The 16,515-nt window shown below is 38.1% G+C and overlaps 1 protein-coding gene across 3 annotated transcripts in view; it reads left to right on the top strand.

Annotated features, from left to right (window-relative positions):
* Nucleotides 1-16,515, top strand: part of ebf1a (EBF transcription factor 1a) — a 107,617-nt gene that overhangs the window by 77,844 nt on the left and 13,258 nt on the right. For all 3 annotated transcript variants that reach the window (XM_056769502.1, XM_056769501.1, XM_056769500.1), the window contains exon 11: nt 9,055-9,143. In XM_056769502.1, coding sequence (XP_056625480.1) covers nt 9,055-9,143 — 89 coding nt within the window. The remainder of the gene's footprint in view (nt 1-9,054; nt 9,144-16,515) is intronic.

Genomic DNA, 16,515 nt, shown 5'->3' with positions numbered 1-16,515 from the left:
TGCTGTTTTAAAGGACTAGTTTTTGCAGAAATGGACTTTATTCACCCTGTGTCATTTTAAACTATGAAGAAGATATCTGGTCAAATAACCAAATACTCCCATTGACTTCCATTGTATGGACACAAAACCCCTTAAGACAAAGAAGAAAGAGGTTATGCACAACTTGAGGGTGAATGAATGATTACTGAATTGTTATTCTTTGGCAAAATATCTCTTTGAAACTTGAAACTGAGCAATAATAATGAAAAAAGACTTTCAAACACAGAGATGCCTAACTTACTGCACATCTTTCTTTTAACCTCTTTACTCATAGTAAAGTAGGTTTAGAAAGCTGGTACAGATCTAACGCGCTCCCTCGGGTTGTCTTCACTGTGTTCGCCCTGCTGTTGTGCTCAGTTTTCAAGCGTTTTGGGCGTCTCCTCGTCCCCACTTCCCAGCAGCCTCCTGGGCAGCGGCACTCAACTGCAGCGGGACGTTAGCCTGCATGCCTCTTTCTCCTGGCTCCAGTTGGCACCTGTGCCGTGCCCAGTTGCCAGTGGGTACTAATCATAGAGTATTGGCAAAGCTATGTGGCAGCTGGCAGTGGAAGTACACATGGGGCATCTGGCGCTTCTAATCAACTTCTGTCAGGCAGAGGAGATGGAGACCTAATTAAATCAATGGTGCACTGATGCTGTCCTACCCGAACACCACACAGCCATGCGGAAAGGCAGGGCCATACCTGGTGAATGTCCCTTATAATAACACTATAGATAATTGATGCTTGACAGTCAGGGGAAGACTCATTTAATTTGTGTGTTTACTTTGACGCGTATATTTTTAACACACGCAGAGTTGCATTAGAACAGTGGTTGACAACTGGACCTAAAAATGGGTTGCAGGACAGATTTGATATTGTCCGGTTGTGGAAACTGGACAGCGGGGCGAAACAAGTTAAATGCAGTGAATAATGTAACAAAACAAAGCATATGCATTTATATAAGCAAAATATGATGTAATTTTTTCTTTGTATTTATGCATTTACACTATACTTATCAATGTGTTAACTATATATTCTCTTTTGGATTTGTAATAGTTCATTAGAAATGAAAATCCTGTCATCATTTATTTACCCTTATATATGACTCTTCTGTGGAACACAACAGAAGATATTTTGAGAAATGTCTCTGTAGTTTTGTGTGCATTCAATTGAAGTCAATTCAGTTGGTTACCAACATGCTTCAACATCTTTAAGTGTTTTGCAGAAGAAAGAAAGTCATACAGGTTTGGAATGAAGGAAGTGTTAAATTATGAAAAAATGTCAAGTTTTGGGAAAACTATCCTTTTAATAGAAGTGAACCAAATTAGACAGATGACACTGTACACTAGTATTTTATTGGGTCACCATTTTATCCCCCATGTAAAATCTGGGTCCCAATACAGAACACTCAATGAACCACACAGCTGACTGGCTAAGAGCTTATACGGTAGTTAACAAAAGCACTACATATAGCTCATGAGATCTCATCACACCAGGCCTTGTTTTGTGCATTTCTGAAATGCTGAGGTTAATGTACAAACCCAAACACAAGCCCTAAAGATGAGCATACGGTCTTAGTGATCTCACCCACAGTTTCAAAGCCTCTCTGCAATTACACATCCCAACCCTCTCCGCAATTATATTTATCATCAGAAACAATTAAACCCTCTCCGCCTGGGACATTACCCATCCTGCATGGCACTCCGCAGATAAGGGGAATGAATCATACGGCACCTTCATACTTTCTCTCCCCCTCCCCCATCGCAATTCATCTGCAACAAATGCATTTCCATGTTTGGTTGTGTATTACCTCTCACCAGATTGCCATGTTTGCATCATTCGTCAAAGGGGTTTTCCGTCTGTTTTGGAGGTCATAATAATATCTGCCAGTGAGCGCATGTGAAGTCCAATGCCGCCAATAGATTGGAGGTGTTGATGAATCGCTTGAAACGTTCAGCAGGCAATTCCTAGCTGCTCAGTATGCAGGCCAGTGGTCTTAACAGCACCCATCAGGCCTGATATTAAAAGACTCGATCACATTAGGAGGAGCTCTCTTACGCCTACTCAATGATTAAGTCTATGGGGAGCATTTGTCACTATAGTTGAGGTAAAGGCAGACTTAGATTATGCAAAAATTTAGAGATAAAACAGGTTTGCATGCTTTTCACCTCTATTTTAATGCAAATGCACACTGAAATGATAATCATAATCATAATTTAAGTACGGTTGCCAAATTTAGGTAAAATGAAACGAGCATGATTTTAAATGTTAAAGTTTCATCTTTGGTTCTCCAGTTCTCAACTTAAATATTTTTAGTTATTGCAATTTTTTTTTTTTTGCAAGATATCAACAAAGCTTTAGAGACATTCAAGAAAAAATGTAACCTCCCACAGCCTATAAGCATATGCACTACTATAGCATACAATGGTCATCATAAAAATATAATAAACTCTTCTAAATCTCAAAGATACATGATCATTAAACACTTACAACTGTTTCTCTTTACTGAACTCATGCAAAACAACACTTAATTTAGAAAATTACTCTACAAATGCAAAGCATGCTAGAAAATGGAAAACCTCAGTTTTAACAATTTTATTTTAACAACACAAATCACGTGTGTAGTCCCAACCTGAATGGATCAAGTTAGCTGATTGAACATAAAAAAATCATGTTTTGATACTAAAAATGTGTAAAGCAAATTGGACAATCACATTAAAATTATCCAATTTGAGTTCAACAGATTTCAGTATCTCTCTTCATGACAATTCTTAATTTGTGTTTTTTTTTTATATAACATGAATATACATACAGTATATATTAAAATAGTCTAAAATAAAAAAAGTTAAATCACATTTGTCCACCATTTTACCCATCCACTAGATTTGCTGGACACATTTTGAGCAAGCTGAGTGATCGTTCGATTTTGATAATGAGACTCTTTAATTCTATTGACAAATGGTGGCACACTAGGTGATCAATGATAACCATTCCAATTAAATTGCTAAACCTCGGCATGGTGGCGATTGTAACCATCAAGACATTAGAGAAATCGGTTCGCTCAACAGCGGGGCGTCTTCGGTGGGCCATTTTACACCGATCTCTCTGACTTTTAGAATCCGCTGCTCGGAATCATGAAAAACAAGTCATCCATTTTACAGTCACAGGGTCCAAGAATCCCCCCCCTCTCCGTGTCTTAAAGTGAGGCCATATTTAGCTTGTCGGATTTTCCAAATAAACGCAATCACCGAGTTTATGGAAAAATGGATAAAAATGAGATTGTAAGGTATTGATCCCAGTGTGGGGAAGGCTGAGAAAAAACAGGCCTCATCTATATAGGGAGAGAAATGAAGCAATAATTCAGGCAGGCATCGAACACCCTGCCACTGAGCCTATCGATTCCTATCCACAGCATATGAGATCACACCTGAATGAAAGAGAGCTCTTGGGAAAAGAGAGAGAGAGTGTGAAACGGAGTCTGCCATTGCCTAACATGTACAGAACATTACCACCCTGACATTAACAGCTCTGTACAAAGCCCACAAGTGCCTGTTAAAAGGTTCTGCTAAAGACCAATTACCCAGCATGCCTTTCTGCTCCGTCAGTCAGGGATACTGTTCTGGCCCTGCGGGTCTATGTGTGGTCAGCTGATTCAATTTACCACCAGCGGCTCCGAGCTTGCATCTGCTCTCCAAAACAAGACGCCACAAAGGCTGTTTTCTCTTTGGTTTAAAAACCGCCGCCCGCGTTCTGCCTCCGGGCTTTTGCTTAAGATATTAAATGTGGTGGTTTTTCGTGGTATAGGTTTTTTTAAAAGTTGATGTTTTGACTGTGCTCCATCTGGTTTTGACAGCGTTTATAGTATTGTCTTTAGTTTTACCCATCCATCCTCTTTTCGCCGCTCCCCTCTCTTCACCCCTGCGGGCCTGTAGTTATTATTGTGAAATATGAAGCGGTCCGGCTCTGCCTTCATGAAATTTCAATGAGCATTGATCTGCGTGATTGCAAGGGATCCTTCAAGCTGTGGTTGTTGTTCATTTATTTATTTATTGCTGATATGTTTTACTTGCTTTGATCCCATCTTCTGTAGAAAGAGGGGATGATTGTTAATATATTTATGGCATTGTTTTATTTATTTTTTTGGAACGTCAGTTCTGTTCCTTGATAGCTTCTGTGTTCACGGGGCAGAAAATTCAAATCACGCCTCTCGGAAGTCCGTTTGAACGGGCAACAGTCCTATATTTGCTCAGATCGATTGTGTTCATTAAACCTAATGAGAAGGCATAGAATACAGTAGATATTCTGCTCCTTTCAATATTGATTTTGTAGATTTTATTTCAGGCCGATCGCACATGACATCACGCGTAACCTTTTCCTTCCCCTTCACATATGAAATCGGAGAGGTGCCATGAATTCGTGATGACATGAGATCAACTCTATCATGTATGTTGGGATGATATCCAGTATCACCTTGTGTGTTATTTTTGTCGTGAAGCCACGATATAAGCCCAGAAAGAAATAGAAACAGCAGGTTGCAAGTTTCTCACCCTGAAATTGTAAAAGTAAACAAGTGCCTGGACTGTTGAAAGGTATTTCTCTAAAAATATACAGTTCTGCAGTACATGGTAAACAAGACTACACAATAAATAAGACACTGAGAATCTGGAAATCAGTATATTCTCCAGCACATTAGGTTACTTATTTACTGTCATCGGTCAGTGTCAAACAGATTTTTGACACATACATTATTACATGCACTCGTGTTCATGAAATGTTTGCATTATTGTTTTTGGTGGGCGTGCAGGTGGCATTGGGTACTCAGAATTAGATAACTGTTTAGTACACAGTACGTTACCATCTCTCTCTCTCTCTCTCTCTCTCTCTCTCTCTTCCTCTCTCTCTCTGCTTTATCCAGTCGACTGGTGAGAGGATTGTACAGTATGGGAAAATCAATAGCAATAAAGGAGAGTAAACATGTGCAGATGTCTAGAAGTGTGGCAGAGTATAGTTCAGCCTGAGATCTGGCCCATCCATCTCTATATCAGCACATTAACTCACCGCCCTCCTCAGAGGTCCTCTGATGCACATTATCATACCTCATTATGCCAGCACATGGGTCCTTTTGAAAAAGACTCACTTTAAATGTTCCCTGTCCAGGCCTTCACAAAGTTCTGCTTCAACATCCACTTCATTATTCACTCTTAAGTGTTTAGCGGTTATTTATTCAAGGCCAGCTCTTCTTCAGCTTTTATTGTGTTCTCACAGACAATGTGCAGTTAACATGAAGCAATTTACTTTCTTAATAACTTTCGAATGTTTTTCTGATGTATAATCATTGCATGTTATTGTAATATTTTTTTTGTTTTCATATTTTTTCATTTGCATGTAATAACTTCCCAATCCCAATTTGCATAGCCATAATCACTAGGCACTAAAACATCACAATATTTTATAAATAAAATATTATATTTATAATTAAATTGTCTAATAAGAGTTTACTTTTTATTTTATTTTTTAATTGTAATAAAACAAATATTGTAAATAAATTAAATATTTATCTAATACTATAAATAATAACCGCCACACTAAGAACATTTTGTTAAATCATTTTTATATTGCTTTAAATCATTTTTGGTCTTAAATCTTCAGAGTTTACACATACAGTCATTTTTGAATGCGACACAATGATGCATCCATCATTCCTGTTGTCAGTCTTTTCGTTCGTTATTATGAATTTCCGACAATAACTTCCACATCCCCCATTCATGTTCTGTTCTCTATCCCGGTCCACACTTCCATATCCCCGTCTCCAAACCACCAACAGGCCTGATTACAGGAAGTCTATTTAGATATGATGTATTGTCAGCCGTGGGGCGGCTTTGAATCATTCTGTCACATTCTGCTGTTTTTGTTGTTCTTTCTATCGCCGATAGCTGTGGTCTGTTCTCCATCATGCTCCAGGATTGTTTTAACTGTTTTTTCTTCTTGCTCTTTAAGTAAACAGTCAGTCAATCACAGAGCAGAGTGAGTGACTGTGCATCCATGCGACCGTGGCGGGGCGAGAGAGTTCAGGTTAATGCTAGCTCTCAATCATAGAGCCACCCAACCATACTGTGTCTCGCTAGATGCAGTTGTACATGTTGTAAGATAAGACATACATTTTAAGCTAATCGTTTTGATAAACCAATAGGTCGCACCAGTCTTCGAATGTTATTTTGATAAAACACATTGAGCTGTGACCGTAACAACTGCTCTGGTTTTCTATGGGGGGTGGAGGTGGTCCTGGCTGGGCACAGCTTGTGTTTAGGGCTCTAGGGGTCTGGTTCTGTCCAGGCCCTTAGCCATCTGAATCCACTCCACTACACTCAGAGGCTGCCCACAGTCTGTCCTCTCAGCTGTGGAGCTGGGTTAACTCCCTCAGGAAACATCCAGGCTGCGGCCTACAGGGCAAACAGAAGGGAGGCCTGAAAAGGCTGATATATTTCTGCTCATCCCTGAGCTTTAACAGAACAATTAACTGAGGGCCAAAGGACTCCAGTCCTTCATTGCTATTTTTGCCCCTCCTAGGTTGTGTTCAAGATTTGAGGCTTCGGGCAATGGAAAGGCGGTCAGTCCATCACGAGAGAAAAATAGATAGACAGATAAAGTGTGTGTGTCTGTGAGACAGAGAAAGAGGGAGTAAAGAGTGAGGAATTATTAGAGGCCAAAGAGTCTTTAAGCATGTCACATGATAAACTTTAAAAAATCAAGAAGAAATACTAATTTGAGCATTGGAGTCATTTATTATTGTTTACAACACTATGTGATGTACAAGTAAGCTGAGAGTTGTCTCAGTACTGGCAATATCACTATTGCATTGTCTACACCGGACACCACTGGCCTGACATGACACGACAAAAGAAATTAGAAACGCATTGCAGCGCATTATAATTTTAAATGTTGTCCAAATTTGATGTGGCTCGGTGTGTAAAAAACTCACATCATGAGCTCTCCCATGACCTAAGCAAAAGCACCCCTTCTGAAGTTAACCGCAAAACTCAAAAATACAAACAGAATATTTTCTTAATCTTAAAGACAAATGAGCAACAAACACTATCAAGTCTTTCATTTTATTTTAAAGTACATAAAATAGCACTTTTCCAAAATAATGATTCTAATACTGTCGCATGCAGAGCATGATGGGGACTCTAAAATCACTGCTCAGTTTATGAAATTAACTAAAATAATTAATGTAGTCCCACCACAATGAAAATAAGGTAAGGATCCTATTTACAAGTTTAAGTGTGTTGAACATGATAAAATTTAAGTGAATTCACTCCAAAATTTGTGCATTTAGAATTACAAGATTTTTTCCATAATTTCAATTTTGGTTACAAAACAAGAACTCAATTGTATATAGTACAATCTACTCAATTAATTTCATGAAATCTACTACGACACAGAATCATTTTTAGATTGCATAATGTGAAATTTTATGGGGGAAAGAAGAAAACTCGTAGTGCATTAATAAACCATCAGGCCCCATTTTGGGAACCTTTTTATTTAGAACAAAAGCAGGTAAATGATGTGTGTGTGTGCATTCGTGTGTATGTAGGTTTGTATTTGAACTTGAGGGAATCTGAATCTGGTACTAAATCCAGTAAAATTATAATCATATGAGATGAGAAACATTGTTTGCAGCTAAATTCCTTCATTTTTAAAATGTAGTTTAGTCAAAAGTACTTTTTGTGATACAGTATGATGCAAATTAAATTTCTAGTCTTTGCTAACTTACATCTCTCAAACTCTCATTCTCTCTCTCAATGAACCGCAGAATGTCCCTGTGTAAATGTGCCCCTGAGGGCTTCGGTTTTGCACCATAACAGATAAACACACAAACAAGCTCAGAGGGCTGGTGGTGGAGAAAGAGCCTTTGTCTCAGTGTGAGAGTCCCCTCAATCCGGGGAGGTTAGAAAAACAGGGGCCAAGCAGCATGTGGTCCACCCGTGCAGGATGTTTGGCCCTATCACACAGATCAGGTTCCTTTTTCAATATTATTTTATTGCTCTGTGCTCCATGAAGATTCATGAAGGTTTCTGTGGTCCTCCAAGGAGTGGGAGGTGGCGGTCTACAGAAATGAAAACTTTAATTGAATTATTTGCTCATAATGGAGGTCTATAGATTTGTTTTGTAGATTAGCAGTGCTAATAAACGAAACAGAAGAGAGAGTCAAATACAATGTTGCTTGTTATTGCAGTTTGCATAAGGACGCAGCACATGTAAAAAGCGCTTTGTAGTTGATCGAAGATCTTAAATGGCATTTTATTCAGCTTTACATGGCTGTTAAACGTTTGTTTTCCCGTTGTAGTTAATTATGTCAGATAGCTCATTACTCATGACCAGTTTGTGATACTTTCCAAATTTTTGTCTTGCGCATAGAAAAGACAGTCTGGTTCGAAAACACAAACCCATTTATATTATTTTATTAGTGAAACATCACAAAAAAATGAAAATTCTGTGATTATTTATTCACCCTCTTGTCATTTCAAACCTGTATGACTTTTTCTTGTGCAGAACACAAAAGAGGGTATTTTGAAGAATATTTTTAACCAAACAATGGCGGTACACTTCTGTTCTATAGACACAAAGCCAATGCAAGTCATTAGATGTCGTTGTTCGTTTACCAACATTCTTCAAATATCTTCTTCTGTGTTCTGCATAAGAAAGAAAGTCATACAGGTTTGAAATGGCAAAAGGGTGAGTAAATGATGACCGAATTTTCTTTTTTTTAAATGCAACTTTAAGTGGTGAATTGTGGCTGCAGACTGTGGATTGCATTCTGGGAATTGTTATTTTAACTGCTTAGAAACATCAAATTTGTTACTGCAGGTAGCACTTCTAAAATGTTTTTTCATATAAAAAAAAAACATACAAAAGGTCTAAATAAAATTAAGCATATACACATGTTTTTTTATAGGCATGTCTGCCTAATAGTAATTACAGATGGGTGTTGAATTTCTTTGTGGTAACAGGGTTGAATTCTCTTTCTCCTGCAGCACTGAATGAGCCCACTATTGACTACGGCTTCCAGCGGCTACAGAAGGTCATTCCCCGACACCCAGGCGATCCTGAGCGTTTACCAAAGGTCAGTTCATTTACGTCACATAACCAATGTGCTTTAATATCTCTATTTCACTTGTATTTTCACAGAGCAATTACCACCACAGACACACTTGATTTTTTTATTATCCACCGCTGCCTATTAATCCTCAGCTGAAGCATAGTCTTGTTATTTGGAGCATTCATTACTTGCTCCTACAGTCCATTGATTATATACTGTATATTCAGGTTGGCAATCTTAAGCAGTTGGGTTCAGGATGCTCTGTTTAAAAAAGAAAACACTAGTTGTGGACCCAGTTGGGTGTTTATTTCTCTTGCCACACACGGTTCTTAAGGAGAGCCAGGCCAAGTAAATGGATCCTTAGGGACGGATAAATAAACATTACTTTATCTTGTTGTATGTGTCCTATACCCCTGAGTCCCGCTCCTGCAGCACCACTTAATATTGTAAAAAGAGTAATTATGGCTGGCTGGGGCTTTTCACATTCAGCGCTGACCTTGTGCTGTTTGATGCCCTTTATATCAGAGCTGGGTCGTCAGTATTCACGACCTATGAGTCGACTCCCAATCCATTACACCTTAAACATGTTAAATTAGATTGTGAGGTCAATGGGTGTAGCATCAAAGCCAATCTAGAAGAATCAGGCAGGTCTTGAGTTCTTGGTCAAGTGGTTAAAGTGTTTTTTGCTGAATAGGTTTAGGTTGAACATTATTTCATTTAGAAAAGTTACTTCAATCCTTTCTGTATTGGAAACTAAGTCAAAATTGTATGCAGAAAATGGCTTTGTTGTAAAAGTTTGGATGAAACACTTGAATGTGAAGATATATGCTTAAATGTTTAAAAAATATATATTGACAAAAATGTAATTGTGAAAAATAACCTTTCATCATCATAAATGAATCAAATTATTTTTAATTAAAAAGGATTTTGAAATGAATGACTTTGACAAAAGAATGAAAAAATGTAGCAGATTGGGCTCAGAATAGATGGGAACTCCTTTAATCTATTTTTAAAAAACATCTTGGGGTAAAATCCCAAGAAGCTGCTTGAGAAAATGCCAAGAGAATATTACTGCAAAATTTAGGCAAGGTGACTACATTGAAGATGCTAAATTATAAGTTTTATTTTTTGTTTCTTTGAAATATGTGACCATGGATTTTTACATCATATGGAAGCTGAAGAAATGGTTTGTTAAGATAGAACCCTATCTGGCGGAACAACAAATGTTTACAAAGCAGGAATCTGAGGGTGCACAAAAGTTGTTAATCTGAGGCACTGTAGCAGGCTATCCACTCACGAAAAGTTTTTTTACATTTATGGTAGGAAATTAATAAAGGGTCTTCATGGAACATGATCTTTACTTATCCCTATGTTTTTTGACAAAAATAAATTTTGAAATTTGTCCCCCTTCAATGTATTTTTGGCGATTACTAAAAACGTTCCTGTGCTAGTTAAGACTGGTTTTGTTGTCCAGGGTCACATATGATAATTTCATTTGTTTTGATGAGCTTTCAATCTTTCTAAAATGTGGAAAAAATATAAACGAGTAAGAGTTCTGAAGCATACGGTAGTTTATAAATAAGAAAATGTGTTTAATATTTATTAAGAATGGAAGAAATAAATCAAAGTCTGCATTTAGTGAGAATTTAATATAAAACACAATAAAGAGCTACTTTTTCCAATACAATTTGGTTTCAATAATTTTAATATGTTTGATGGCTGGTCAACAATATCAAGTCTTGTGATTTATTTTAATTCTCTTATTACTATCAAGTATGCTAGAAAACATTTATTTTCACCCTTACTGTGAATCTTGCTTTAGTTTTTATTATATAATGTTGGTTGACTTGATTTGCCTGCCTGCTCTATTTTTGTGCGTGTCAAACATTCTAAATTCAATTCAATTTATTTCCATACTGCATATATAGATACATATTGTTCTGAAGCAGATTTACAAAGAATAGTGCTCTCCCCTACTGAACAAGCAAAAGACGTCATGTACTTTTATTAACCCCATGTGACACCCAAGAATTTGACAGGAAGTGATATCATAGCTGTGCTTTGGTAATGTCAGTGTTAACATTTTGCCCATTTGCATTTCACATACATTTTTTTCTTCTATCTCTCTTTCTCTTGACTCATTCCCTCACTCGTCCCCCACAATTCCAGTCATGCTATTGTCCATTCCGCAGCTGGTGGGCAGAGGACAGATCTTCTGTCTCCTGTCAGTGAAGCTAAAGAGGGCAGCAACGTTTGATCTGAGTCCCTAATGAACCGCATGGACATTGTTTGAATACCTTTCCTCTGCAGTCCCACAGTCTGAACCCAGTCTTAACACACACGCTCACACACTTCTGCCCTCCATCATGTGCTGGAGCTCAGTTGACCCAGTTCCTATAGATCCCTGTGAAAATCACCAGTAAACATCTGTTGCTATCTGCTTCTCTGACACTGATGGGGTAGTGTTAGATTACAGGCTTGTTGATGTCACTGATGAAGATATATAAATACCTTCTTATTATGATGTTAGATTACACGCATACTTGAAATTATGAATTGCTGGGAATTAAAAAAAATTGAACGTTTTTGTTAATCAGTAAAATGAATCCCATGGTAGTTGTTGTAACCGTCTGTTAAATGTCATTGAAATTGGGGCATCGTGTTGCTCACATATGCTTTTTGTGGCCTTAATCTTTGCTTGATTTGGGCCCATTTTGCCAGTGCTTTGATGAATCCGAATACATTAGGTGGGTCACGGCTTGGGTCACTTGTCACATCTTTCTCACCGTTTTTTTTTCTGCATGAGGGATGCAGAATACACTTGTGGTCTCTCTCCCTGGAGATCATGCCTAACAGACGCCCATATTTTAACCGTTCCCTTCCCTTTTAATGAATAGGGTGGAATGGGGTTATGAGCAACCCCGCTCTAATGGAGGTGCTGAATAAAATGGGTACAGGGAAAACTACCTGGATGTCTAGCTCTACAAGATGTCTCCAGGGTCAGGCATGGGGGAAGTCCCAGAGGAAGCAGTTAGATGTTGGTTTGGTTATATTAGGAGACAGAAGTACTGTATGTAGCATACGGGTCCCTGTGCAGCGTGGCCTGCTTCCTATACAAGGAGCAGATACCTGCAGAGGTTAACTGCACTTTACCAATTTTGTTGATATATATGCATATGTATTTTCTGTATATAGAATATTGTGCACGTGTTAAAAATAAAGCCTACACAAAAATAATTCATAATGTTTGTTCTGATGAACACAGAGGAAGATATTTGGCAGTATGCTTGCAACCAAACAGCTCTTGGCCACTTTTGACTACGGTAAAAATTACAATAGCAGATAAAAGTCCCCATGAGCTGTTTGCTTTTCTACATTCTTCAGATTATCTTCTTTTATGTTTAAGAGAAAAAATAAAAGTACAAAGATTTTTTTCCTAGCCAATGGTGGCCAAGAGCTGTTTGGTTACAAGCATTCTTTCAAACAACTTTAGATGAGTAAATTAAGACAGAATTTATTTTTGGGGTTGAACTTTTCCTTCAAAGGTTGATTCAAAGATTGCAGATCACTAACGTAAAAAATTGCACAAACCACCACAGTCCAGTTTGCGTGAGAAAGAGAGATAGAGAACAAAAGAAACACAGGCAGTAAGGGAGATGGAGAGAGAGTGTGGTGATCCATCATGGTGAAGTCAGCTGTCCGGTGCTGCCTTCTCACAGGTCAGCCGATCGAAGGTACCACAGCCCTCACTTTATTACTGCTCGCCCAACAATAATTGAGTCACCACACGGGGGAAGAGAAGCCATGGCAGCGTTTGAACGGGAGGAGAGAAAAGAGGGAAGGGTAAATGAGAAATAATTTCTCGTGTACCTCTACGTGTCCGCTTGATTGTCGAGACAAGGCTGATGTTAGCAGATAGATTTTATCCTGACTTCCTACAAGTAGTTTTAAGCATCTCTCTTCTGTTCCTCCTCCTCCTCTTGTTCAAACACTCGCGGCGAGTTATTAACAGCGTCGGCTGCTGCGCCCAGCCACTCATTTCAGCACTATTGATTTTGCCCTTTATTGAGGCAATAACAGTTTGTTGACGGCACTTCTCTAAACTGCTGGACTCAATCACAGGTGAGGGCCAAGTGTGGAACACGGCAGGTTAACTTGTTTCTCTTGGTCCTTGAACAAGCATGCTACTATGTTTGCCGAGCTGTGTAATTTATTACAGAGCGGTAGTTCAACAAGATGTTTTTCTATGAAATTTTGGAAAACTGAATTATCACATGGAGACGCTTCTAATAACAGCTTTATCGACAAACGCTGGTACCGGTGATAACGAAATTGAACAAACAGAAAGTGTTCATGTCATCATGAGGAGTGAACATGCAGGGGTCTTCAACCTTTTTTAGGCCACAAGCCCCCTTTAATGGATTAAAAGATCAAGAAGCAGGGACCTATGTTACATGCATTAAATTATTTTGCATTTTATGCCTGGCTTATAATTTTAGGCTTGGCTTATAATCATCATCTTATTTTTATTGTTTTCATTTTAATATATGCTTTTAATTTATCATATTTAAATGGAATTAAGAAAACTCAATACGTGGCTAAAACATAAAATTTACCACTTAATGTTATTATTTTGCTTCATAATGGTTTTTATTACTTTTTTGTTAATCAGCGGGTGATATCCAGACCGCCTGCAGTACAGCCACAGGCCCCCTAGAGGGTCGTGCCACTGTTGACAACCACTTTCATAAAAAAAAAACTATTTTTGCTTCAGTATCAGACTTCATTTCTAAATAACAGTGCTCAAAACATATAAAGAAAGGCAGATTTTTAGTGCCTCTAAGAGGATTTGTTAACAAGGAAGTTCCTAATTGCTTAGGGAGCTTTTTTTACCTTTACAGACGCAACAGAATCTATCAATGCACCTGGCCCGTGTTCAGCACAACTATACTTTGGCCTTGTTTGCTCTCTCCGTTTCCTCTACCGGCGTTTGTTTCCCACATTTTCCTTGTCACTTCACATCCACCTGATCCTTCTTTGGCTCCTCCACACGGTCTAGAATTCAATCTGTGCTTCCAGGAAAAACCTTGTGTTCCTTGGTAGCGTAGTGGTCTTACCTTTATCCATAATATGTCCTATTCTTAAATATATATAAACTGTACCTGTCTTAAACTCTAGTGAAACTTGGCCATTGGTACTTTTTGTTATTTTGATCATTGATAAGGAAATGATGCGTTCCTCGGGTCTTGAAATTTTGGTGGCTGCGTTCAGTCCTGTTCCTGTTCAGATAGACAGGTTATTATTGACTTTCAGACAGTAACCTTTCAGTTCCAGAGAGAATATGAATTATGCAATGAAGCCACATTAGTTAAAGAGCACAGTGACTGATATATATGATGGGCAGATATTGATGGATGGAAGACATGGGGGGGGGGAGGGTGATGGGGAGAGAGAGAGACTAAGGATATTTGATTTTTGTTAGATAAGCATGGTGGATAAGCCAAATTAGCAAAAGTCAAAGAACTGTGCATCAGCTGTGCTCATATACGCATGGAATGGACATGCTGCTCTACTTCACCGTGACCACCCAATACGATCCAGTCATTGGACACTTGTTTTGAGGTGATGTATAAACATTCAGCATGAGAAGCCCATACTACATACTGAAAGCTATGGCTTGACCTGATGTAGTCTGTTCATTTCATAAATATGTATTATTGTTAATGTGTATGTAAATATTGATAAGATATGTTGCAGTGACATATTATTTAACTAATGACATTTTGTTTGTTTTGTATTGTTGATTATAACATAATGTTAATACTGTTCAGTAAACAGTTCATTATTAATAATAATCAGATAAGTAAGCAAAGTTGATGGAGCCACTGAATGGTTTCTATAGAAACTTGCATAATATAGACAGGTGGGTATTTGAATCTATCCTGATTCAGAGTGGGAATGATCCATTTTATATAATACCACAAAAACATGTTTCTGATTAACAAATCAGAGTGACCTCATGCTTCCCAATGACTAATTCCACCATACAGATCTGATGTTTACATCAGATTACAACCTGACACATTCTTTCTGGGAATAGTCAAAATTTTATTGTCTCACAGCTGAGAGTATCTTATCTCTTACATCCGCGACAAATGGTGTTTTTGAAATTGAAGATTAGATTATTGTAAGGATAAGAAATGCTTCACTATATGATAGCCCCCATTCATCAAAATGGATTGCAGCTATGATGGGTGTAAATGGCATGACATTACACACCAGTGTGGTCAATGTTTGATCCGAGCATTTACCGTTAATGCAAACAGATAGAGGCATATGAGTCTGTGTGGTTAGCTTGAACAGATTATTCAGTATATACAGCAGGCTTGGATTTAGTTTGAATTGTATGCACTCTGTGTCGGCATTTGTGGGATGGCTTTTCTTATCGTTAAATTAAGGTCACATTTAAATTTCAAAATTATAAGATTTATAAAAACTTTGATAATCTAATCTAAACAAAACAGTGAAATGAACATAAACCATAAAAAAATGTATCGTGTAAAAGTAATTTATCACCATGTCCATAACTTTCACCGCAATCAAACATTTCTTTACTAATACATTTTTTCAAAGAACATACTTGAGATAAAATCCTAAATAGTCTGTGTGAGAATATTTTTGTTTTGCGTCATTTCTAGCTTTAATTGGGACAGACCACAGTTAAGCTAATAAAATCAGAACCTCAACAAGACCATAGCAGTCCATGAGGTCGGAGGAGCAGAACAGGAAGTATGACATCATCACGCGCTCCTTTCTGCATGAGCGACGACAGTGACCCTGCTGGTATTACTGCTCTAATAGAACATTAGGAGATGATAAAATTGCAAATGAACAAGCACAGGAATAGATTTGTCATGTTTTTACAGGCCTGGCTTCCTTGTAAATGAGCAGACGCCATTGCCTTAACATTCCAGATGTGACCTGGGCCTTATTTCATTTTTCAGCAGTCCCCTTCCTAATGAATGTATATCATATTACTAGCCACCATAATTTACACACAGGAACAGATTCAATGTCCGAAGCACATTAATGTGGAGGTCGGGCACTGCTGCTGTGTGGCTATTTGATATTATACATCTTCGAAACATTACGCCTGAGGTTGTTTGCTCGTTCACATTTATATGTGCTTGTGTATGTATTACGACGAATGTATATACATACGTCTCAGCTTTCCCGTTGGAAACAAATCTGAAAAACACCTGTCTTAGTTAAAGGGACGCTCATATAGTCCTCATAGCTCACGGCCGTCCTGATTTCAGCTGTATTGCAGAACGAAGGGGTTGGAGAGATGGGGGAGGGACGAATCCGCGTTATGATGCCTCTGACTGATAGACAG

Source organism: Triplophysa dalaica, chromosome 16 (assembly GCF_015846415.1).
Source record: "Triplophysa dalaica isolate WHDGS20190420 chromosome 16, ASM1584641v1, whole genome shotgun sequence".
Taxonomy (NCBI): Eukaryota; Metazoa; Chordata; class Actinopteri; order Cypriniformes; family Nemacheilidae; genus Triplophysa; species Triplophysa dalaica.
The sequence above is the reverse complement of the archived record's forward strand: the minus strand, read 5'-3'. Positions and strand labels throughout refer to the sequence as shown.